Raw genomic sequence first — 23,713 nt, forward strand, 5'->3', positions numbered from 1 at the left:
ATCAGTGACTATTTTAATCAAGTGAAACACGCTTAGATTCTTTCCATGACCACTAATACAAATAGTTTCCACTATAAATATGATGAAACTAGGTGAGTTAACTCCAATGCACATTACCCTTCTTCACAATTGTGAAACCTTCCATTGTTCTAAACCCCAACAAGCTCAAAAAACAACAGCGGAGAAAAAAACCCTTCAACTGTTCTAAACTCAAAGTTGGCCATAAAACCGAAAAGGAACAACAAAGAAACCAGCTTCAGGAGAAAAATGTGGTTCATGTGCATTTGTGAAGATGGAGAGAAGGAACTAGGGAGGCAACAAGCACCTGGGTCATGCCCTTATTGTGGAGGCAAAGTTGAAGCCATGGATGTTGAGATACAATGGAGGTTATGCTTCTTACCCATGTGTTTTAAGATCAAGAGGAAATATTTTTGTACTTTATGTGCTAGACGTTTAGAATTGTATTATTAGCCTCTTGTTAAATCTTGGTCCATGATTATTCTGTGTATCAATTGTTTAGATTTTAGAAGAAGGGCCTTCTTGTAAATATAAATCAAAGTAGTCTTTATAAAACTGCAGCAAAGTTGATTAGAGATTTTGGCATTTTATTGAGTTGTTATGTCATAAATTGGTAATTGAATTAAGAAGATGTTGACAAATTGATAACCAATGCAATTAATTTTAAATCCTCTATCTTCTGTGTAATGCAAAAGCTATGATGAGTTTGATCTTTAGCACCAAAATGCAAAAGCTATGATGAGTTTGATCTTTAGCACCAAAATGAGTTTAATTACTTTTTTAAACGATTATAACTTATGGTATATGTAGAGAGAATATTTTGTTGTCTCATTCCATGTATTATTACTCATGATTGGTTGAGAAAAAATTATTTAAGTTAAAATTGTAATTATTAAATATTTTTGTAATCAATCATATCTCTTATCATATGAAGTGACACAAAAAATGGGACAACACTACTGATAAAGTGACATATTATGAGAGAAAAGATGAAGTATTTTCCTAATAAACTGACTCTTATGAAAGTGACTACTGGTATGAGTGCTACTGCAGAGATTCTATGTTGTCACCTTGAAGTATTCCTCAGCCATGTCATTTTGAGGCTTGCTGCTTGACATGTCAACAAAAAAGAGGCCACATCATTTAGTTGTGGGGAGGAAATTCTCCCTCATTGCATATATTAAAAATATAAAGTGTAAGTCATAGGTTTCAGGCAAAAAGTTTAAGAAATAAAGTAAATTAAATGGTGAGTTTGAGTTTTACTTTAAAAAAAAAAAAAGATTCGTGGACAAATAATTATAATAAATGATTTAAGGAATGAAGTCACATTTATAATAAATATTAATATACTAATATCTGTCTATAAAAAATATAAAGTGAAAAAACTAAAAAAAAAAACAATTTATTAGAACCTTTTGAATTCCTCTAAATTAATCTTCTAAAATGTACCCAAAAAAAGTTAATCTTCTAAGGGACGCTTATGTATGAATCTAGTTTTTTCCTTTCCTTCATGATGATTGTATTTTTGTAGCTTCGACATGTATAATGTCTCGTTAAAGTAAAATGGTCCCATCTTTTGGATTATATTTTGATTAAGTTATGATGTTTCTGTTAAAGAGCTCAAAAGACAACGATATTTAATATCTGTTAAAACCATATTACAATGAGCAATAATTAGGTACCAAATTACAATGAGTAATAATTAAGTCACCCAACAACAACGCAACATCTTTAATTGACATGTAAACCATGGATAAATTCTTTATTGGTTATCATAATCATTCCTTTTACAACTGGAGCAACTCCGATAAGTTGTATTACCAGAAAGTTAAAATGTACTTAGGGATGATATTATTAATAATTAAAGTAATATATTTCTGAGATTGATTGACAAATATTGTCAAAGTTGAGATTATCCTTGGAATATCCAAATGTTATAGATCAATGAAACTAGTGTTTGCTAATACAATATTATTCTCATGAATTTGGCTAATTAAATAAGGTTATTGTATTATATTACACTACATTTATGTTACACTTATATAAAGGCACGTCTATGACAAGAAACAGTTTGAGAAGTGAGACTTCATAAAACATTATTAAAATATTAATTTTTGTTTTTTTATATAAAAAATTAAATGGATAGAGCTTTACGATTGGCTTGATACACCAAGTGAGATAACAATGAAATATGTAAAAAATAACAGTTGAAAATGGGTTAGTTGCCAAATATGCAGGTTTATTTTCTCTACTTTATTGTTGAAATGGTAGTAGACATGAATAAGAGAGATTCTTGATGAACAAGAAAGAATGAGAAAATGTTACTGAATTGAATTAAATTCCAAAGTTACATTGAATCATCTATATAAATGGAAGAAAACACTAACTACCCTAACCAAATTAACTAACCGACTAACAAAAACTCAACTATTTTAATATTTATTGCATTGAATTTTGTATAGGATGTTGAGAAGAAACAGTTTGAGAAGTGAGACTTTAGAAAACTTCCACCGTTTGATAATGGAGAAAACGAGGAAGTAAAGAAAACTTGTATGTGGATTCTATGTATGTAAAGGTTCTGAAGACCTTTGTTATATCCTCACATTACTTTCTAATACTAAATAATGTTATTTGATGAAAAAATAGGCACCTATATATAAATATAAAACACATTTATAACTTTCTTATTTTGCACTTAAGAAGATTTTTTAAAGATAAATTAAGAAAATTTAATAATATTTCTCCTCAAATGGGGAGAAAATGGGAGAGGGAACACATTTTTTGTTGTTGTGAGACCATTTTGGCTTTCATCCTTTTTGAAAATTCATTTACAGATTTAATATTCGTAGTTTTTTATCATTTTAGAAAGAAATCAATTGCTTCTCTCTCTCTCCTTTTCTATCCCGCTAAATAAAAGGGAATGATAATTTGAACTTCTATATCTTCTTTTTTCTTATATCTAAATCGATAATGTACAATGAAAATTTGATATAAATGTATATGCTTTATAAGCAAAAGTACAAGCTAAAATTGATTTTTTTTAAAAGTAGCCTCATTATTTTCTCTCACCAAATATTACATAAAATTTGCTTAGCTTCTCATATATTTGTTTTTGGGTCTATTCCGCAAAACTATTTTGTAGATGTATATATACTATAGCTTATTAAATTAGAGATATTTGATAAAACTAGTTTTGTAACTAATTGAAATTTAAAATTACTAAAAAGTACATACAATATTTATTATTACTTATTTAAATAAATAATAATTGAAGTAATTAAATACATATATAATTTAATATCAAAACTTTTAATCCTTTACTTTATTATTTTATTTATAATTGGACTTGCAATAATTTATTTAATTAATTTATATTTTTAATTTTTTTTTGCACATTATCAATATTTTTTCTAAAAATGCAATTAAGTTGAATAAGTTCTAAATATTCTTCCACTGAGAGAGTTAGCCTCACATAACTGTGAATATTACCGGCTTGGACATGATTGCCTCCGGTGGAAGATACATGTGGGAAATCAAAAAAATAAATAATATTCTTCCACTATTGACATTATACATCATTTTTTTTAATTAGTGAGTAAAATTGGTAAATGAAAAAAATTAAAATTTACTTTCACTTTCAAAATACTAATTTAAGTAGTTTTTTTATTAAAAAAATAGTTTTTAAACACTACAAACTCAATTTTTAAAAGTTAAAAAACATTACTTTTTGTTTACTAAATGATTTTAATAACTTATCGATAGAGTCAAAAAAAAATCCAAACTACTACCTAAAAAACTATAAGTTTGTGTTGAAGTATAGTACATCTTTCCTTTTCCGCCCACGAAACAAACATTTTTTTATGCAATATTCTAACTCTCAATGGGAGGAGGAGAATAAGGTATGCAATTTTTTCTTCCCCAATGTAAATTAAATAAGCTTTATAATATAAAAAAATGGAGTGATAATGCTATAGCCATAACCCAAATCAACAAAGGATCTTACTCCACAATAGAGTTGGACTATTTGAGAGTGAAAACCACTATTTTGTTTAATAGAGGAAAAAAAATGTATCTTACATACATTGTAATAATTTTTTACACGGTCACTAAATCGTATATTATTTATGTTGAATTATCATTGAATATTAATATGAATAATACAAATAGATGATATATTGAATATATATAAATCTTTATATTGATAATACATTTTTTTAATATTCAACTTTATAGGCTTTGCAATGTAATGCAATAGTAAAGTAACAAATTTTCAACTCTAAATAAAAACGAAGGCATTTATATAACATTACTCATATGGGTGACCTCGAGACCCTAAAATTATGTTTGTGAGTTGGATTTTGGAGGGAAAGGAAAATGAAATGGAAGGTTTGAGAGTCATCTCATAATTATATTTCATGACTCTCAAGTCTTCCCTTTTCCTTTTTCTCCCTCCAAAATCCAACTCTCAAACTAACTCTAATTCACGTTTTTGTTTGATTCTTGCATGTAAGCTTAAGCTTTCAAGTCTTCAATAATGGGCAAGCCATGCATAAATATGGAAAATAACAAGAGAGATGATTAAGCACAATTGTACACGACTTCAGCACAATGTATGCAAACTTGTGTCCAAAATTGCCTCACATACAATGGCCCTCCAATTAGAGCTTTCTTTGCACTTTCATGAGCAATTAAGCTAATGAAGTATATGCCCCTAACTTAATTCACCATATCTATGTGTCTTTTTTTGCAAATTTAGAGTTCAAACATTAATGAGAAATATGCAAACATATCTTATTCGTATCTATCAAAATATAACATGTCAATTAAAAAATTTAAACATTCATTTTTATTGCAAATTTTTTTTCATTATCATCAAGCCGGAATATAATTTGTTATTAGATTTGACACAATATATGCATGTTCTAAAACTTTACTATCGCCCACAGTTTGGTTAGTGCAGCATATGCATGAATCTGAAAAAAGGCTTTCAGAAACTGACAGAACACGTGCATCAACCGTAAAAATGTACTAAGGTGACACCATACTAGGACCCCCACTTTCCTTATTTGGCATGCACCCCACTGAATATTGATATTTGAGGATTGTAACCATATTTGCACTTGTTGTTGGAAGCATTTGGAGCTTAATCCCATATTAAGCAAACAAATAACTTCATAAAATTTATAGGGCATTATGAATAAGAGTACAAAGCTCCATTCTGCATTATCTGCATTCTGAATCAGCTTGTTCCATTGCCATTGCAGGCATGAGAAGTGAGATTTGATATTTGACGGTAGTAACAACTAACAATATTTGCACGTCATTTCTTTATAAAGATTATTATGATCCCACTTTTTTATGCAGTAGAATAAGAAAATTGCACATCTTCGTCCTATATATATCTTTTGTCTTCCCAAACAAACAAACAAAGCATAAAGCTGATATAAGAAAACGATTTATAGGTATCATTTCCCAGATGATAAGCTTTGCTAGCACCTGCGCCACGTACTGCCTCATTTGAAAAAGAAAACAAACTAGTCACACATATTGGTAATTACCATTATCATTATCATTGTGCACAATTATGTAGACATGTGATTATACATTTCAGTTAAAATATAAAATGTTAAACCTCACTTGAAGCTCTCTATGCACTGAAATTGAGCTGAATTAATTCCTGAAATAAGGGTGACATTACTGGTATATATGTGTATATATATATATATATGGCATACAACATATCTGTACATTTTAGAAAACGTCCGGATAAAAAACTTGTGGAAAGAGTATTGTTATATTTTTATGAACAGTTTGTTATACTCTCCAAGTAAAAGGTTAAAAATTGAACTGATAAACAGTAAGGTTTATATAATAATGGATCAGATTTTGTATACTTACGGTGCAGAGTGTTATAATTAGCCCAGAAAGTAAAGTTTAAATGAAATCTATTTTTTTTTTACCAATTACAGTTTTTTAACAAATAATATGACACATAAAGTGCATGACAATAATATAGAACCGTTCTTAATAAAAATCTACCAAAGTTGCTTTCAAATGTAGCTTTTTTTAGATGATTAAACGTTGTATTTGGCATCAATCTTCTACGATAAAGGTGGTGCTCGTGGCTACTATTTACAGCTGCACAAACAATACACTTTTTTTCCTTGAGCTTTGCTCATTGTTTTCCTATTTATACGTATGTATAAATGTGACAGTGATGGAAAATGACCTCTCAACATATTCAACAAAATTTTTTGTCCCGGTTGATTTCACTTTCAGTGAAAAACAAATGATAACTCATTTGAAGAAATGTTGACTGCTGGCAAAACAAGGTTTCTATTGAAATTAGTTTTATAAAGTTGATTTTTGTTAAAATTGAGTTTGAAATTAATTAAGTGATTAATGTTTGTATATTTTAAGTTTAAGAATAAGAATGTGATAAAACTCGAACACAAAAGCAACAGTAGGTTGCTTCTGTGCGTTTGGCTGCTTGAATCATGTTGAGAAGATTTATTCAAATAAGCTAGCTATCTATTTATAAAACCACGCAAGCGATTACACTGACAGAACAAACATGCACTAAATAGGTTAGTTAATAAGTAATTGTGATGGTTAGAGTGAAATGTTTAAGGAATAAAGTGGAAGAGTTCGAGTTATTGATTATACTAGTCTCACTCACAATAAACACTAACATTTCACAATAAAAAAGTCCATTATATTATTTGATATAGCCAAGTTTTAGTTTAGTTCTCCCACTAACTAACTGGATTTAGGTTTGACTCTATATAACATAAAGTGCACATAAGAAGAAGATAAGGTCTCATAATATTTTTCTATTACTATAAGAAAATATCAAGGGGCCACATTAAACCACCCTACCTATTTACATTAGTTTTGGATGCATCTCTTTATTGGTCATATCTAGCATTGGTAACTTGAGTCGGTTTGCTCGTGCTCATATAATGTCTACCTAAATTAAGGGATACATGGGTACATGTCCCTTAATGAATAGAACATGAAATATCGTACTCCATGACTTGGGTTTCAAGCTAAAACTTGCTCTGATATCTCTTGATGACAACCTCAAGGGGTTGCCTTCGATTTATGGATCGTTAAGGGATACATGGGTACATGTCCATTTATGAATAGAACATGAAATATCGTACTTCATGACTTGGGTTTCAAGCTAAAACTAGCTCTGATATCCTTGATGACAACCTCAAGGGGTTGCCTTCGATTTATGGGTCGTTTTAGCTTGAAATTAAGAGCTTTATAAATCAAAATTCGGTTTTGGTATTGAAAGAGATTTTTAGGCCAATTTTAGAATAGATTTGTGGGGGAAATGGAAAAAATATGAAGATAGAGACGCCACAAGCTTAAGAGCTTGATAAGTCAATGATATTCACCACAAGGAAAATTCTTTGATAAGAATTTAGATGTCACACCGAGAGGGTGATGAGTCTTAGAACACCACAAGAATAAGGATCTTGATAAGTTCGAATTAAGGAGTTTTGACTCAACTTTAGGAACTCAATCCAATTTTTCTCAAAAACAAACTTAACTTTTATTAATGATCAAATAAAATATAAATATGCAACCTGTCTTGCTGAATAAAGGTAAGACTAAGATATAATCATAATTATCTTCTAATAAACAAAATAAAATTCCTAATTAATCATGTAGCTAAGATCCTAACTGATTATGTGCATCAAATTAGGTTGGTTGAGTTGAAATTGCTTGCTTGACTTGATCTCCACGTTTTTGTTTGATCTCCAATGTCAAAGGTTGTCAAATTTAATTTAACTTATGGCTGGCTGAATTGTGATGATTAAATCAACTTAATCTTCATGTTATCTCTAAGCAAGAATATGATATTAATTCCCATAAATCAAACATGTTGGATTTCAGATCTTTATCTCCACATTATCTTTTTCAATTAATTTCTCAACCCATATTACATGAATAATTGAAATAAACACTTGAACATTTAAATGAAATAACTCCTAAGACATAATTAAGTCCTAAGACTACCAAGGAGAATAAATTCTCATTTATTAAACTTAAGCAAATAAATAAATAAACTAAAAACTTTCATAATTTTCTTCCAAGAATAAGAACTCTAAGTGACTCTCCTAATTATAAGATTGTCATCCACAAATCATAGGTTGCCCCCTTGGTTTACATCACAAAATTTTCATGCCATGATACCCTGTCTGCCCAATAACTGCAGACGTGTCCATGCATATAGCCTATATTCACTACGTCAGAATTGGTATTTAACAACGCTCATTCAACAACGCCTATGTGTTGAACACTGTTAAATGTAAGGCGAAAGAGAATTATCGATGCTTATTTAAGCAAGCGTTGTTAAAGGTGTTATCTTTAACAATGCTTATTGAAGAAAATGCTGTTAAATACCATACTTCATATATTTAACAGCACTTCTTCGATAAGCGATGTTAAAGGTGTTATATTTAACAACACTTCTTCAATAAGCGCGGTTAAGGCTTCATATATTTAACATCACTTCTTCAATAAGCGATGTTAAACACTTGTTTTAGTGAGCGAAAATCGTTTCAAATTCAAAAACAAAACCTCACACAATAATACATATAACTCAATTTATTATTTCTCTTACATTTATTCTTCTCCATAAGTTACATTTTTTTCTCTTTTGTTTTTAGTTTCTCTCTTCAAGCAAATTATCCATTTTTGGTTGTTCTATTCTTCAAGCATAAGGTAAATCATTATCTTATTTTAACTCATTTATTTTTTCTCTTTCACTAATAGTGTTATCTTTATTTGTTGTGAAGTTATGCAGCTATTGTGAAGTTATCGATTTTTGGTTTCTCTCTTCAAGCATAAAGTAAATCGTTATATTATTTTAGCTCATTTATTTCTCTCTTCACTACTAGTGTGATCTTTATGTGAAGTTATGCAGCTACGATGTTCTACATTTTTTGCTATAGTGAACATTGGAGGAGAAATAATGAACAATTTGTGTAAGATCTCATTACTCATATGTTATTATATAATATTGGAATCTGTTAAGGTTGAATGTAGTTGAAGTCGTTGGTGATTTAACAAATCTATTGTAAATGTAGTGGAGTTGGACATGCTTGTCATGTGTTTGATAGAATGTCTGAGAGATATATTGTCTTATTTAGAAAGTAGACATTTAACAACGTTTGCTTCAGTGAGCGCTATTAAATGTCTACTTTCTACAGCGCTACAAAAAATGTTGTTGAATATAACCTTATATACTACTGTGCTCACATAGAAAGCGCCACAAAAGCACTGATAAATGACAATTTTAAGCGCCGTTGTTTTGCTATTCTGGCGTAGTGATTGACAATGATAATCATATCTAAGAATTAGTGTCACGGGGCCTGTTTTTATGAATATATTGTCTTAGTTTGAAACACTATCACCATCCAAACAACATCATGGTACCTGTCACTAGGGTTGATAATGAATTGAACCAACTCGGTATCCGTTTGAAACTCTACTTGTTGTTTAGCTCGATAAACATGGTTCATAAACCAAATGAGTTGAAATTGAGCTCGTTAACTAATGAGTTAAACTTGAGTTGAATACAGTTCGACTCGTTAAGTTCATAAGCTGACTTGATATATATATATATAACCTTGTAGTATTTTTTAAAAATAAATTAATTATTTGAGCTCTCTAAATAAACCAATTCAAACTGAGTCAAATAGTTCGTGAACTTTATCCGAGCCGAACTCGAGTTAGAAAAGCAACTCATATAAAACTCGAGTCAAGTTTCGAACTGGACAAATCCTTATCAAAATGAGCTATGATTCGACTCATTTTGAGTTTAGATTTTACTGAACAATGTTGATATCACTACCATCACTAGGAAGCCAAACAATTATATTACAATTATATTAAATGGGTGACAACAATAATTTTAACATTTACATATTATATTATATATCATCATTATCTCATCCTTGTTAAAAATAAGATAAAAACTTATTAGACTCATCTTATTCTATTCCATTGCACTTTCTCATCTCATGGGTAAATGGTAGAGATGCACCTCAACCATACAATATGTAATGTCTTCTTCACTACGGGCCTTCATGAGATTGGCAAGGTAAGCCCATTACCTTATTTTCTAAAGAACATTAAAAAAAATATAAAACCAAGGCCCTAAGGTTGAAAATGTAATTAAAATAATTACTCAGGGTCCTTTATGCCAATGAAACCCTAAATCCTGTTTCATAAACCCTTCGTTGCAGTTTCAGAACATAATTGAGTTGAAGAAGCTTCTTCTCTTCGCATGCCGGCAACTCCATCAGGCTCTACCATAATCGCTTTCACACCTCGCCAAGTTTTGCTAAGTAATCAAACCATGAAGAACATCGTTAACAATGGAACCCTCACCCTTGAACCGGAACAGAAGCTTCTTCTTAACCAATCCATTGCTCATTACTTGCACCACAATGGGTTCTCTAAATCCCTCAAAAAGTTTCGATCTGAAGCCAAAATCGAGGTGGGTTATTTCATATTCATGATGTTGCATTTGGGAATACTTGAAAGTTGAAACTTCATGATGTTGGAACCCTATACTTAAGGGGCATGTAGCTTAATTCAGCAATTTCTTAATAAGCTGTTTTTAAATAAGCTAGATAAATCGCTTTTTACCACAAACTTTTATTACAGACTTATTGTACTATGGCCTATAAAAATATTGTATGTTTTTTACAAGTATATTTGAGTAATTTATTCTCGTAAGCAATCTCTTTATTGACTTCCAAAAGCGCCCTTGATAAAGTTTACTACTTTATGTTATATTATTGGGCATTGGACAATAATAAGGTTGCATTTTACATTAGTTTTTCATTAATTTTATGTGCTGGACCTTTAATCATCCTGCAACAAAAGTTTAGGGAAGAATAGTCATGAAGTTGTTTTTTATAGGCCTTACAATTTGATTTTGAAATATACTTTACCTGCTGTTCTTAAAATAATGTGGATTGATTAGCGATATAAGGGTAGAGGAGTCGATTGGAGTCATACATTATATTACGTGTCATAATACTATTGCTAAAAGGGGTTGTGCCTTGTAAGGACTAGTGAAATTTGAACTCCCTTATTGTATGTAATTGAGGAGAAAAAGTTATTCTTTGGATAACAATGATTGCTTTAGAAATTTGGTAAATTTAATGATGTATGCTCACAATGCTGTGCTATCACATAATAGGCTAGAATTCCACAATTTCCTATGTTTATGTCTTCTTCTGACTATTGGGTAAGAAATGGGACTGGTGTTTCCTTATGTTATTTGTTTGATATTGTTGCCCCTGCTTGTGATGCAGAAAGATAATTTGGAGGCCTCATCAATTGATCTTGAAGAAGTGTACCACAAGTATTTAGAGATACGGTAAGACTACTAACTTTGTGCTTTTAGGTAGCTTGTCCTCCAAACTGTCAAGATTTTGGAGAAATAATTTGCTCATGTTCATTGAATTTCTTGGACGATACATATACAGAGAGAGAGAGAGAGAGAGGGCATGCCGTTTTGTTATTCTCTAATAGTAGGCAGTAGACACACTTGTTGAAGCATACTTAAAATGCGGTTTGCAACATTCTTAAGTGATATTACTAATTGTGGCTTTAAGTATAAATATGAAAACAACTTTGTCAAATTAACATATCATATCCGTGCTGTAAGATTGTGTTTCATGTCAATAACACCATCATTAATAATTTTTTTTTTTTTGCATTTTTGCCTGGGAAGGCCTGACCTCAACTTTTCACGAGTCGTGAGTGAGTTTTTTTCTTGCTAGATTCTATGCGATCGTCTTCTCGACCAGTGCATGTCTTATGTAAAAATTAGGAAAATTTTTCCAATTGAGGGGAGGTCAAATATCCTCCAAACAGAAAAATTAAAGGAAAAGGTAGACCCCAATCTGTCAGAAAAAGAAAACCTTAATAACTATGGCTAAAGAACATTGAGAAACCATAAATCCAAACCTATCCCTTGGGTAGGTGCTGAGAGGTGCCCCTTGAAGATGCTGGCACTCTGCTCCATTGGAATGCCCTGCAGAATTCTCTAAGCAATAAGCTTCTATGAAAACCCTCAAAACATTACTTGCGAAACTGTTTCTAATTTCTTTTTTGGACGACACTGTATAACTGGCTCCTGTCAATATTGCACGGGGATCCATCTACCAATGCTAGTAATAACTCATTAGCAAGCTTGGAATAATTGGATGATGCAATGCCATTTTTTTAATGTTACAAAAATAGTTAGTCTCTGCGTGGATGTTGTTGTGCACCATTAAATATCATTTCTGTCTCATTTATTTGTTAATTCAGATTTTTAATTTTGTTCCCCCCTCAATCTTTTTTCAGTGCCAAGGATACTAAGTCAAGTATTAATGATGAAAAGGAGCAAGGTATGTTTTAAACCTTTCTTTGTTTTTTGTCATGGCCATTCCCTCTTCCTTTTTAATGCATGTGTATCCCATTTTCTTGTTGCTTTAGTACTGGCAATTAAGTAATAAATTTATATTGGCTTTTCTACTACCTGCTAGCTACAGATGTATCCAAAAACAAAGAAGAGGGTAAATCCAAGGAAAAGAAGAAGAAAAGCAAGATAGCTTCTGAATCTCATGCCAATGATGTGGAAGATAACCAATCAGAGTTGCCAACTTTGATTACAGAAAAGAAAGTAAAGGGTGATGTATCTGCAGATGCCAATGTTGTAAATGGTGCAAAGACCGAGAAGAAATCTAAGGATAAAAAGAAAAAGAAAGACAAGAAAGGCAGTCAAGGGGATGCAGTAAAGCAGATTGAAGATACCAATGACACTGATTCGAAAAAAGATAAGGAACTAGACCAAGAAGTGGGAGAGGAAAAGAAGAAAGATTCCAAGAAAAGAAAAAGATCGACTTCTGAAGAAAATGATCAAAATGTTGCTGACAGAAAAGATGATGAAACCAAACGCAAGAAAGTGGAAAATTTGAATGCAGACCTAGGAAGTGATGTGGATCAGTTACAGAAGACACCTAACCAGCAAGCCAATGGGAAAACAAATGGGCACCTTGAGAGTGCTGGGGAGAAACTTTCTGTGCAAAAGTCTCTGAAGAGTCAAGAAAAGGGATCAGTTGAGGTATGTCATAACCAGTAATTCTTCCGATTATATACCTTGTTAATAGATAAAGCACTTTGAAATCCAACCACTAATCATTCATGCTTATCTCTTCTTTCAGTCAAAATTGAGTTAACCTTTTTTTATTTTTTACACACTGGTCTTAACTTAATCTGATTGTTACTTTTTTGTACATATCCAATCTTACTTTTCCGAGTTAGCCTTTATCATTATTTTCAAGGAAAATATGTTCAGTGAATTAGAGCATCAAACAATGGTATGAATACTTGATAGAACCTAAAGCTCGTGTAATGCATATTATTCCAGGTTGTGGTGTTTTGTTAATTTTTTTGTAATATCCAATCTGATTAGTTTGAGAAAGCCTTTATCATTGTTTTCAAGGAAAACATGTTCAGAGAATTAGAGCATCAAGCAATGGTATGGATACTTGATAGAATCTAAAACTTGTGTAATGTGTATTATTCTAGGTTGTGGTGTTTTCCGGTATCCCTTCAAATGAAAATAGCGGTTTATTACAATTAACTATATTCTTGACGCCTATAGCTTGACTTCTTCTGCCATATCAAGCATCTATCTGTTGTTCTTTTTGTGCTGTTTGCACTTTGCACTGCTTATTAATTTGTCTTGTCCAACTCTTCTATGATTAAAACATCTCTTCAAGAAATTTGGATTTCTAGTCATAAATTTAGGATTCCAATTTCACTACCATAACTAAGACTTTTAGTGGAATTCTTGTATATGCCTACTATAATTACAGCAAAAAACGGCCAAGAAGGCATTTCAACGAGTACAAGCTGACAAGGTAGAATTTGCTGATGAGAGGCTTCAAGACAACTCTTATTGGGCAAAGGTGAGATCAATTGATAGTTTTTCCATGCATTTGGTGGCATAATTTTTGTCTTGTTCCGTGCTCTATCAAATATGTAACGTTGCATCTGTCTACAGGATGGTGCTGAGAGTGGTTACGGTGCAAAAGCACAAGAAATTCTTGGCCAAGTTAGAGGAAGGTATGTTATTTCATAAGGGTAGTTGAAGTAGTTTTGCTTTCCAATATTTAATACTTGTTTTAATTTTTATGTGTTAATTATCCATGCAGTTTGGTGCATTAAGTTTATTTTGGGTGCATTAAGCTTTGTTTTTCCTTTGGCAAATCTTTCGAAGGAAACTATGGTGTTTCATGGGCAATTTTAATGCCTGTTTAACCTTTCCAAGGACACAATTTGTGCTTTCATTCATTTCTATAACCCCTTTATGCAGTGTCAATCTCTCTTTCAATACATTCCTTTAGTATAAATCTTTTATTGATGTCTTCATTCATTTTTGCGAACATTTAACTTATTTCTTCTGATACAGGGATTTTCGTCATGAGAAGACCAAGAAGAAGCGTGGGACCTATAGAGGAGGACAGATTGACTTATATTCTCACTCAGTGAAGTTTAACTATTCTGATGAGGAGTGATTGGGAACCTTATAGATTTCTTTTAATGTTTGCTACTGAAGTACCATGCCAAATTTGGTTGTCATTATAATTTTGCATAATTATGTTTGACTGAAACATTATTATTTGACTGGGCAACTTGCTATTGCAGTGGTTTTATATTTTATAAATTGCTTTTAATGTTTTACAGCAACTTATAAAAACATAATACATTAACTCTGGATTGAGATGATTTCTAACGTCAAGTGCTTTCTGCATCTATTGTTGTTGCTGACGTTCTAGTTCTCAGTGGTTAGAGTTTAGATGCTGGTTATTATTTTTGGGATAACCAAGGGCAATGAGTAAGGAAACGAGCGTGACTGTTCTCTCGACAAGTGTTGATATACATCACTCGATAGTTGTTTTTTTTTCCAACTCCACCAACATTTGAACAACTTGACATTGAGGAGCAGGATACGCTGCCCAATATTGGCGGGTACACGGGATTAGTACGGTAATATAGTATGACAGGAGTATTTTTGTTTCTGAAACCGACCCAATTATAAGTGTTTCTGACCCACATTTTTTATGATAGTTTTAATAGCCAGTTAAGTTTTTTTATTAGCTATTAATTTAATTCATTTGTTACGAAATTAATATATATTGAAAACTATATGATTGTTCTCCGTTTTTTAAATATTTTGAAAGTATCAATGTTTCCCATCCAACAACCAAGCATAGTTTTTCCTAATTTTTTTTGCATGATCCTTAATCATTGATTCGACCACATTGAAATCATTAACTTTGAATTATTTCTTAAGCATAAAATTCATTAAAATGAGCTTTAGTGCTTCATTACAAAATCTTTTTCTATACGACAGAATCATTTATATTATCACTGATTAACAAAGCTGAACTAGCAAGTAATTGAAATTTGTTACATTAAAAATTAAATTGTGTTTGTTTACATGGATAGAAAACGAGGAAGGTGTTGACTTTATCAGAGTATACGGTTCTTGTACTTCAAACATATAAACATGAGTACGTTACGAACAAGTGGTGTTACCTCACTCTGCCACCTTCTTCCTTCTCATCCGTACATCCTCTCTTTCTTCTCTTTTCCCATATAAACAATAACCATCTTTCTCTTTTCTTCATTCAAACCTTTCACACCCTTCATCATCAATATCTCTTTACTCCTATAGATTATCAATATCTCTAGGTTATGTAAAAAGGTGGAAACATATATATTGAAAGAAAACAAAAGGAGAATAGTTGTTATATTATTGATCATTATATATATTTTGGAAAGATGATGTATGAACAGCAACAGTTTCAGCAGCCGATGCTGAAGATGGATATGAGGAAGAAAATGGAGAGAATGTCAAAGTCCATAGAGGAAGAGAAGCTTGAAATGTTGGATCTTAGTGGTATGTCTTTGGAGTCTCTTCCAAGTCCTTCTATCAATTTAGCTACCATTTGCAAGTTGAATCTCTCTAATAACAATCTTCAGGTAAGTACTAAATATATAAATGTATACTTTTTCTTCTCAGCCAAAATTTTATAGAAAAGGAGGTACCATAGGTAATCGATTTACATATATAATACATTTTTCTTATCCAAAAAATTGTAATGGTTAAAAATTTATAAAATACCATTCTGATATGCTAGAACTTTGATAAGAATGGTATTTCCTTCTATATATATATATATATATATATATATATATCCAAGTTCTGGGTGTAACTTTAATTTTCAGACTCTGAAAATGAGTACTCTCTTTCTCGACGGGAAAGGGAAATATGAATTAATGGAGACTTAAAAAGCAAGGAAAATTTGGAGAATAGAGTATACAAGGGATTGTTTTGATATTGTAAAATCACCTTCCTGCCAGATATATATCAATCTAAATATTAGTAAGTATTGACCAGTAATCATGTTCCTGCAGTTGATATGCTGTAAATAATATTGGTTAGGGACGATTATTGTACTTGTGAAGAATACATTTGGAAGTGTTTTATATAAGTTGAATAAGGACTCGTGTGTTAAATTGCAACTTTCTGAAAAGTTATCCTATAAATTATTAACCACATATATAACACTATCGTGAAATATGGAGAACCCACCATCCAACTTTGATTTTCCTTTGCACTTATATCTCCCTTTTCACACACTTATACAAATGGCAAATTACTTATCAGATGTTATTTCAACTAATGTATAGTACGCAAAGTAGTATAATATAAAATATAATTAATATCTTTTGGTTGTACTTGGGTGCTCACATATTAGTACACATAAATACTATATATAACCTTCATCAAATAAAATGTAAAAGTCATGCACATAAATACTATATATAACCTTCATCAAATAAATATGTAGGGTTTATCTTTAATTACATTTTATTGAATATTGTAACAGAACATTCCGGAGTCCTTAACGGCAAGACTATTGAACTTGATGGTTTTGGACGTACACTCCAACCAGCTTAGGTCTCTTCCCAATTCCATTGGCTGCCTCTCTAAGCTCAAGATTTTGAATATATCTGGCAACCTTATGGAATCCCTTCCCAAAACAATTCAGAATTGCAGGTTCATTTTTTTGCCACTCTTTCTATTTTTAATCTTGATATATTGCCTTTAGAATTTAGAAGTTGAAATTGAATTTCATTTTCACGATGAGATAAGGGCTTTATGAAAAGGATATGGTTACCTCTCGTGCTGCGTGACATAATACCAATATTTTGTGGAGAAAGAGGGAAACAACAAAAGAAGATCATTTGCTAGAAACTTTTTCTAGTCCTATTAAGAGTATCCCCTCTGCCTATGGATAAGGAACTAATCCTTATAGGATGCGTAACTATCTCTCCAAAGTGTTGCTCACAAGAATCAAACTCTTAACCTTTTACTATTTCTAATGATATAATAAAGTCTTACACCAATAGAACTGTATCTTTATTCACCACCCTCTATTTTTTATGTTATATGTTACACCACCTTTATTCAAAACAACTTATTACAAATAACAATAAGTCTTTATCCCATAACTTATTACAAACATGTTACACCAGTTTTTTATATGGATAAAGACAGCTTATTAGGTACCAAAATAATTGCAGTAGCTTACATTAGTCAGACAAAACAAAGTGCAAAGAAACAGTCCTAAACACTTGAATACGTTGCATTACAGACATTTCTTGTGAGATAAGTGGACCTTTAATCTGTGCTTTTGTGATAAGGAAATGATGTGAAAGATATACCTATGTATATCTAACCTTACCCAACCTAGCACAATCTTATGAAATATGATGTCATTTTCAACGTTTATTTATTGATCATTGAATTTGAATTAGTTTTTGAAGACTAAATCTATGATTTAGTTTTGAACCGTACATGCTAAGTGAATTTAGTCTCTAGATTAAATACATGTAAATGGCTAGCTTGATCTGCATGCTTCAGTAATTAAAAGCTCAATATATTAGTCTTTTGTATACATAATTTGGATACTAAATTATATTTACTAAATGGAGCTCAATTGTATTTTCAAAATGTTATTGGATTTTTAGCTTTACAGATTTTTATAGCATTTATAGAAAAAGAATGTTATTTTGGAAAAAAAATAAAATAAGACCCTTTTCATTGTACTTTATAGTTATCGATAAAAATGAGTGTTGTGAGAACCGGACTGTACTGAATAGTTCGACTGGTTTCACGACTGACCGGACTTGAAAACGACTCTGGTTTACCGTCTAAACCGAGTGATGGTCGGAATGTTCTGAACCGGGGAAATTCCGGTTTGACCATGTTAAACTCGGTTAAACCGGATTAACCCGAGAAGTAAACTAGATGATTCACTTAAAAATTAAAAAAATGGAACATTACTTTAATCTTTTGTTTTATTCCACTCCGAAAATAAAAGATGAAGATACATTACTTCAATGTAATTATACATGATTATTAATTATATAAAAGTTTACATTTATATATAATATATATTTATAGGTAGAAAATATTAACTATGTATAAAATCATTCGGTCAGACTAAATAATGTTTCGTTTAAACAATTAAACTTAATACGATACATCTTCCGATTTGACGTTCGGCTCGGTTTTCATAAAAACAAATTAGTTTTCAAAATATTAGCATGTAAATAATAAATCTAAAAAAATAGTGTTTAAAAATTGGTATAACACAATACTTTTTGAAATAGCTAGTAGCTCGAAGTCCGATTTCCTGTCCCAAGATTTGATGTCTCATTGTATATTAATCTTATCAAAAAAATATCAACTAGTTAAGAGAAAAATTATAAAAATAAAAAATAATTATTTTAATTACTTATTATAATATGATTAATTTGAGACATAGAGATAAAAAAAATTTAGGATATGTGATCTTTCTTGCATCTAAAGCAGCAATACATTACACATAGTGGTAATAATAATTTGTAAAAATCCATCTTTTCTCTGGTTTCATAATCGCTAACATTTGACTTGTAGATTCAAAAGAATAAAAGTTTGTTGAAAATGTTCTGCAATTCACCGGTACAAACCAAGACTGAGCCTAGAATCTATGGCAATTAGCAAAGAAAGCTTCACCCTCCTGCTGAACATTTTGAGTCACAAGCATACAACACCGATCAAACCTTTATAATTCAAATAAATAAATAAAATAATACCGCTGTAATTTTTTTATAAAGCATTGTTAAATTTAATTTTAGTTGTTACGCCATAAAATCATCATAGTAGCTTTTATCTTTCAAATTTTGAAGAAAAAAAACATTACTGTCCTTCTAGTTTTTATGATGTATATTTCATCTAAGATGTGTGAAACATAAGAAAGCTAAAAGACATTCATGTAAACCTAATATCATTGTATATGATGTTAAGTTTATTGTTGAAATAATAGTAGCTAGTATTATTTATTACATGCTTCATTGTGATTAACATGCATATATTGTATGTACGTTTCAATCCATGAACAGAGCTTTAGAAGAACTAAATGCCAACTTCAACAAGTTAAGCCAGCTTCCAGACACTATTGGCTTTGAGCTCATAAACCTAAAGAAGCTATCAGTGAACTCCAACAAGCTCATTTTCCTTCCTCGCACCACCTCTCATCTAACCGCACTCAGAATCTTAGACGCGCGTCTCAATTGCCTAAGGTCTCTCCCAGAAGACCTTGAGAATCTCATCAACCTTGAAACCTTAAACGTGAGCCAGAACTTCCAATACCTGGATTCTCTACCCTACTCCATAGGCCTACTCTTATCCCTCGTTGAACTCGACATCAGTTACAACAAGATCAAGTCATTGCCTGACTCCATTGGGTGCCTCAAGAAGCTTCAGAAGCTAAGTGTTGAAGGTAACCCTCTCACTTCGCCACCGCCGCTTGTGGTGGAGCAGGGATTGCATGCTGTGAAGGAGTACCTGTGCCAGAAGATGAATGATGGGTATCAAAGCCCAACTAAGAAGAAATCGTGGGTGGGGAAGTTGGTTAAGTATAGTACGTTTAATGGATATGTTAGAAGTGGTGCTCGTGAAAGAGATCAAGAACGTGAAGCTTTCATCATGCCTGAGTATAGAACTATGGATGGTCTTGCTTCACCACGCTATATGGGAATGTTTTCACCTCGTCGCTTATTTTCACCTCGTACTTATTTCAGCAATTGAAGGGTAATATTTGTTTTTTTCTCAAAACACTGTTTGATGGATGGTGATAACAGTAAGAGTTTCTTTGCATGGTAGCAGTGTCAAATTCCAGCAATTTGAGTATGTTGTAAGTTTGTAACTTATACTTCTGGTATGAAAATAAACTTCATATATTGTGGGCTTTGTCCGATGTGTTGCCCTTTATTTATATCAACTGAGGCATATAATTAAATTATATCAATGGCTGAGATTGAAATTATAGACTTGAAGAAGATTTTTCCTTTCTCCTCATTAAATTTTCAAAGAAAAGTGACGTGCTAGTTAAGTATGTATCTATCTGGTATATATTCATATAGAGTAAATCAAATGATAATAATTTCCGGAGTTACGAGGGCATCAAAAGAGTGGATAGTTAGAAATAAGATATCACGTTCTGAACCAAAACTTTAAAATACTAGTCCTATATGTTTGTTCCACTTTTAAATGTTTTCGTTCTTTACCTTATATTCAATGTGAGTCTTCATACTTAAATAAATCAATACTCTAAACCTATCAAGTAATAGTTTAGGGGCTTTAACAATGTGTAGCAGTATTGTAGAGGAATACCAGTTGAATCTTACTGGCCTCAGTGCATTAACAATTCAGAGTTTAAATACAAAAGTTATAACATTTAGGGTTATTAAAGAAATCGAGCTTGATAACAAGAGTCACTTCTTGGAACTAAAAGATAAAATTAAAATTAATTAATATTCCACTACAAAGTCAGAAATCCAATTGAGTCATTGTTTAATATGTATGGGTCTTTTGACCTTGATAAGATGTGAGCTCCTATCAAATACGAGTACACATTTGTTGTCACACACTTTGTGTCACTCTATGTCTTATGGACATGTGATTGGTCAAAAATATATTTAAGTTAAAATTTAATTATTAAATATTTTTCTAACCAATCAGAAACTCATGGTACATGGAGTGATATAAAGTGTGGGACACCAGACGTGCTCTCTATCAAATACAATACTGAACTTGCAATATCCTCAGGAAAATGTGAATCTACTTAAAAAAACCTAATTTCACTATACTCATAATTATATCGAGAGATCTTAATTCATGAGCTAAAATATTCTTATATGAACTAAGTGATAGAAGTAATATAAATAAATTTCATTTAAAACATTAAATTATTAGATCTATGAGTCCATCTACTTATATATTTTTTACCTTATCAACTTTTACATGAGACATCTTTTCCACACATGCAATTCCCAACAATAACTTGGAACTTATGTTAATTAATATTGCCGGTAATAAATATGAAGAAAAAACATTAAAATCATTTATGCTAGAAGATCGCTGCTGCTACTTTGTAAATGTAATCAAAATCTTTGAAGCCCGACAATCTAAATTCATTGAGGTACAGAAGGATTCTTATATCTAGTAAGTTTCCTCAAGAGACAAGTAATGAAAATTATTCCACTTATGAAGCTACCTTATTTATTCTTTCTTTTTTGAAATATTAAAAGAATTTGTCGTTTGAAGTTCCCCACATGGACCAGAGTTCCTGCTGTAAGTGGATGCATTATGTCCACCCTAGTGTTTACACAAATTGTTAAACTCTTACTTTATTCAAGAAAATGTCTTAGAGATATCGGAAACTGGGACAACCATCATGTGCAATGTTGCCAATCCCAATCTCTTATCTTCTAAATCGGAAAAATAAATTAAAAAAAAAGAGACAAGACACCCAAGACAAGATATAACATGTTAATCTCAAATAAATAAATTGATATAAAAACTAACCCTTCTTTCAATCTTTCATTAGTGTTTGTGTATTACTAAAATTCTATCATGGCACACGCACAGGTTCATCCGAATAGGGACGGATCATCTTGATGAAATTATAAAGAACCTTAGCACATGTTATGTTTCTGATCTAATCTCGCTAGTTTCATTAATGGGTATTTTTTTGGTCTTGTTCCAAAGTACAAATGATTCTCTTCACCTTCCTCGTAAATTCATCTGTATCTACTTCTCAATTAGGAATCTTTGAACAATATTAGAACACTTGTTAAGATAATTTATTTACATGTTAGTATATTACCAACTCTATGTCTCCGATACTAGTGCTATAGGTCAACTTAAATTTTTGTTTGATAGACAAATATTAAGATGTTAATATTTTGTGGTAGGTAAGATTTGCATCTTCTATCTTTTTATCACTTCAGTTTTTAAGTCTCTACTCTTATCACTTGACCATCTTATGATTTCCTAGACAATAAGCTTAATCGGATGGGGCGGCTTTTGGTTGTCCTGGTCATGCGGGTGGAGGAGGCATTTTTAGAGATCACAAAGGTGTGTTCTTTCTTGGATTCGGCTCCTATCTGAATATTCAGTCTGCCCTTTATGCAGAACTTTATTCTGCCATCAAAGCCATTTCCTTGGCTTACAAGAAAGGTTGGTTAAGCATTTGGCTTAAGGTAGACTCTGTTTTGGTGGTGCAAATTTTCAGAGGAGAGTCTAATCCCCCTTAGCAGCTTCATAACAAGTGGCAAAGATGTACTAAGATTCTGGATTTGCTCAATTGGAAAATCACTCACATTTATAGAGAGGACAACTCTTGTGCTGATAAATTGGCATCTTTTGGTGCCAAGTCTAGAAATAGTACAACTTGGAATTCATTACCTTGTTTCATTATCAATGATTATAATAGGAACCTTCTTGGTCTTCCTAATTATAGATTTAGGAACATGTAACTCCCCTTTGTATCTCCTTTTTTGGTTCTCTTTATAAAATTTCTTGTGCTTGAGCACAGTTGCTTAAAAAAATAAATAATGAAATGGATTGATTGAATAACCGAATATTGAAGGGACTATGGACATATTGTTTATTTGGATATATAATTAAATGACATGAATTGGATTGACTGGAACGAGACAATTCCTTGTAACTTTAAGAAATGGATCTTTTGTAACATCCAAAAAAAATCTACACCTATAATATCAAGGTAACATGAATCAAGAGTTTTGCACCAAATGGAGCCATTTTATCTTTCAGTAAGTCACATGCTAAAGACTGAAACGTACAGTATTTGGGACCTGGATTACCTCTCCTAAACAATGTTATATTTTATGTCCCAAACTAATTACAATATAACTTTTTTTGTTATTTTTTGTTTTTAGAATTTTTCTTTTATTTATATGGCAAAATATGATTAATTTGGGACAGAAAATGAGACAGAATTTGGGATATGATATTTGTCCCATATTTGTTAATGTTGAGCATGATCCCAATCAGAATAATAATTCAACCAAACTCTTTTGAAAAAGACAACTGGTGACTGTAGCCACTCTGAATTGACTGTAAAATATAATTAAAGTTACCATCCCAATAACACTGCTTAAAGAATATTAAAAAGAAAATTAGTCTTGGAAAACTATATTCAATACTTTTTGAAATATGAAAATATCATTTTTAAATGTAAAT

The 23,713-nt window shown here is 31.4% G+C and overlaps 2 protein-coding genes across 4 annotated transcripts; both read left to right on the forward strand.

Moving 5' to 3' along the window:
* Positions 10,233-14,871, forward strand: LOC109347385 (suppressor protein SRP40-like). Of its 3 annotated transcripts, none has more exons than XM_019587207.1 (7): positions 10,233-10,537; positions 11,364-11,428; positions 12,403-12,446; positions 12,585-13,162; positions 13,920-14,012; positions 14,108-14,169; positions 14,516-14,871. In XM_019587207.1, the coding sequence occupies exons 1-7, from the start codon at positions 10,325-10,327 to the stop codon at positions 14,619-14,621; spliced, it is 1,161 nt and encodes a 386-aa protein (XP_019442752.1). In that variant the 5' UTR covers positions 10,233-10,324; the 3' UTR covers positions 14,622-14,871. The 3 variants fall into 3 exon arrangements, with proteins under 3 accessions (XP_019442752.1, XP_019442761.1, XP_019442770.1); XM_019587216.1 differs by having other exon boundaries at positions 12,585-13,157; positions 13,918-14,012; XM_019587225.1 differs by having other exon boundaries at positions 12,591-13,162.
* Positions 15,748-20,406, forward strand: LOC109347402 (plant intracellular Ras-group-related LRR protein 6-like). Its single transcript, XM_019587237.1, has 3 exons — positions 15,748-16,092; positions 17,004-17,173; positions 19,564-20,406. Exons 1-3 carry the CDS (start codon positions 15,892-15,894, stop codon positions 20,249-20,251), a joined length of 1,059 nt encoding a protein of 352 aa, XP_019442782.1. The 5' UTR covers positions 15,748-15,891; the 3' UTR covers positions 20,252-20,406.

Source organism: Lupinus angustifolius, chromosome LG01 (genome assembly GCF_001865875.1).
Source record: "Lupinus angustifolius cultivar Tanjil chromosome LG01, LupAngTanjil_v1.0, whole genome shotgun sequence".
In the NCBI taxonomy this organism is placed as follows: domain Eukaryota; kingdom Viridiplantae; phylum Streptophyta; class Magnoliopsida; order Fabales; family Fabaceae; genus Lupinus; species Lupinus angustifolius.

What these genes read in the sequence shown, in the direction of transcription:
- LOC109347402 (XM_019587237.1), top strand. Translation starts at nt 15,892, where the DNA reads ATGATGTATGAACAGCAACAGTTTCAGCAGCCGATGCTGAAGATGGAT. An exon ending in TCTCTAATAACAATCTTCAG is followed by an intron (nt 16,093 to 17,003) that starts GTAAGTACTAAA and finishes ATATTGTAACAG; the next exon opens with AACATTCCGGAGTCCTTAAC. An exon ending in AAAACAATTCAGAATTGCAG is followed by an intron (nt 17,174 to 19,563) that starts GTTCATTTTTTT and finishes ATCCATGAACAG; the next exon opens with AGCTTTAGAAGAACTAAATG.
- LOC109347385 (XM_019587207.1), top strand. Translation starts at nt 10,325, where the DNA reads ATGCCGGCAACTCCATCAGGCTCTACCATAATCGCTTTCACACCTCGC. An exon ending in AAGAAAAGGGATCAGTTGAG is followed by an intron (nt 13,163 to 13,919) that starts GTATGTCATAAC and finishes CTATAATTACAG; the next exon opens with CAAAAAACGGCCAAGAAGGC. An exon ending in CTTGGCCAAGTTAGAGGAAG is followed by an intron (nt 14,170 to 14,515) that starts GTATGTTATTTC and finishes CTTCTGATACAG; the next exon opens with GGATTTTCGTCATGAGAAGA.